Below are 2,388 nucleotides of genomic sequence, written 5' to 3'. Positions count from 1 at the left end.
TTAATAATTTATTTAACTCAAATAAATAGGATACGTGATTATGTATTATTTTATTAAGCATCATCCTCACATAAAGGTATTTTTACCGTCTGTCGTCCCCTAATTTATTAACTAGATTCAAAGCCAAGTAGCATTTCTTTTTCTCCTCCATTTATTTTTCTTCTCGGTAATCCATTCATTAATTTGCGGGCAATTAAAACATAACACGAGAAAGCATAAGTCTGCAAAAGTACTTGGCCAAAAACCACAAGAGACGTTACATGTTGCAATTCGATCATTCTATAGTTATAAGCTATAACTCCACAATTTTGACTACCCTAATTATGAATAATCAAAATCAATTCCAACAAGGAACCAAAAAAGTGAATAAATCTCATATAAAAGCGTTGTCGTCAACCTTAATTAGAAGAGCCAGTGCAGGTTATTATAATTCTACATGGTTGATTTGATTCCTTAATCAGAAGATTAGATCCTGACAAAAAATATAGTTAGCTCAGGCCCACAGTTATTCACACCATCAGGGCTCAGCATATACAAAGTCTCAGAATCTTTGGAGCCCACAACGTGTTCGAAATGTGCACGCATGTAAGAGAACTCTCCATCTCCACCGTCCACGTCAGATCTCCCTAACAAAACACCAGCACCCATGGATACAGCCTTGAGAAGCTCCATCACGTGAAGATCCTCCTCTGTGGCTTCCCTCTTCACAGCATAACCAACTTTCTTGCCGTTACAAAACATGGTCCACAACGGTTCCTCCATTATCGTTATCTTGTCCTTCTCCGGCCGCCTCTCGCATTCGAGGGCGATCCTAACCATCCCAGCCGCCATCTCCCTCTGAAGAACACCGGTCTGCATAGATAACTCAACCACGAACGAAGGGAGGCACCTCGGATTCTCTTGAAGGGAAAGGCTTACGCGTCCTTTGCGGTAACCGAACAAGGTGCCGCAAACTTTGGTGCCGCTTAGGTTGACGGCCCTGTGAGGACCGTCTCCGCCGGGGGTTGGGAACTTGCATGAAGGGGCAAGAATGGGAAAAGAGCGGAAGACAGAGCGGACGGCGCGGATGAATTTTATTTTGTGTTTCTTCTTCTGGGACGGTTGGACGAGGGAGATTTTGGAAGGGGTTGGAAGAGGTGGTGGTGTGGGAGGTGTGGCTACCGTTCTTGTTGATGCAGTTGAAGAGCGTGGAGAATAATATACGGATTGCGGTGTGTTTGATGCGGATCTTGACTCCTCCATTGGTCGATGACGACGATGTTCATGAACCATGAGGAGGAGGAGATCAAGAACAGCAGTGCCATGGAGGGAAGGGGGAGAGAGATAGATTGAGATGTGTGTGTTTGGGTGTTACGGGTTAGGGCGTCAACGTTTGGTTAAGACTTTTGCGGGCATAAGATGGATCTTTTGTCCTTTAATTCTCCATCTTCCTATTATTTCTCTGCCTTCGTTTCCCTGCTACTCTTGTAAATGCTTTAAATAGCATGCCCGTAATTCATTATATTCCTTTAGAATGGGCAATTACTTTTCATTTAGGGGAAAAAATCAATTACTTTTATAAAATATACGTTAAGATATAAAAAAATATATAAAATAATACATCATGCATATATATACATATAAATAATTTAGGTGGCTACTCCAATGAAGATTTAATGATTATCATCATGTGAAGATACATCATTTTGACCATTGGATGATAGATTGTAGGGCTTGATTTGATTTGAAGTAAAAGTGTTACTTTTATTTAAAATGTTGCTAAATAAATAAGTTACACTTTTTGAACAAGGATCATCATGAGAAGATGTTTTTGCCATCTTCATGGGAGTAGTTGCCAATAATTTAAGGCAACTACTCTTATGAAGATGCCAAAAACATCTTCTCGTGATGATTCTTGTTTAAAAAGTGTAATTTATTTGTTTAGCAACACTTTGAATAAAGGTAATACTTTTACTTCAAATAAAAATTAAGTCCTATAATTTATCATCTAATAGTCAAAATAAAATATCTTCACCTGATGACAATCATAAAATCTTCGTTAGAGTAGCTACCATAATTTAAATGTATAAATCTAATTACAGAAAATCAAAATTAGAAATTTTTTGGAGATGTTACTTTTTTAAAAGTTGTTGAAATATAGCTATGAAACAGTTACATATAAGTTTTAAAAAAAATTATGATCGAATTATATATACTTAATATTTCAATTGTAGTGTCAACATAAATTAAGAAATTAAATTAGACGATAAAAAACTATAAGGCGAAAACACAACTAAATTGCAGAAATTAAAAAAACAAAAAATTAAAGAATATATATATATTATTAAAAATCTTAAAAAATAGGTTACAAGTGTTTGAGAAAGAATTGAATTCTTTACAAATGTTTAA

General features: G+C 36.3%; 1 protein-coding gene across 1 annotated transcript; it reads right to left on the bottom strand.

Moving 5' to 3' along the window:
• Positions 1-216: 216 nt before the first annotated feature.
• On the bottom strand, positions 217-1,451 carry LOC112782254 (protein MIZU-KUSSEI 1-like). Its single transcript, XM_025824598.3, has one exon. It carries the CDS (start codon positions 1,270-1,272, stop codon positions 466-468), a length of 807 nt encoding a protein of 268 aa, XP_025680383.1. The 5' UTR covers positions 1,273-1,451; the 3' UTR covers positions 217-465.
• Positions 1,452-2,388: the final 937 nt, after the last annotated feature.

The sequence above is a fragment of the Arachis hypogaea genome, chromosome 20, assembly GCF_003086295.3.
Source record: "Arachis hypogaea cultivar Tifrunner chromosome 20, arahy.Tifrunner.gnm2.J5K5, whole genome shotgun sequence".
NCBI classification, from domain to species: domain Eukaryota; kingdom Viridiplantae; phylum Streptophyta; class Magnoliopsida; order Fabales; family Fabaceae; genus Arachis; species Arachis hypogaea.
The sequence above is the reverse complement of the archived record's forward strand: the minus strand, read 5'-3'. Positions and strand labels throughout refer to the sequence as shown.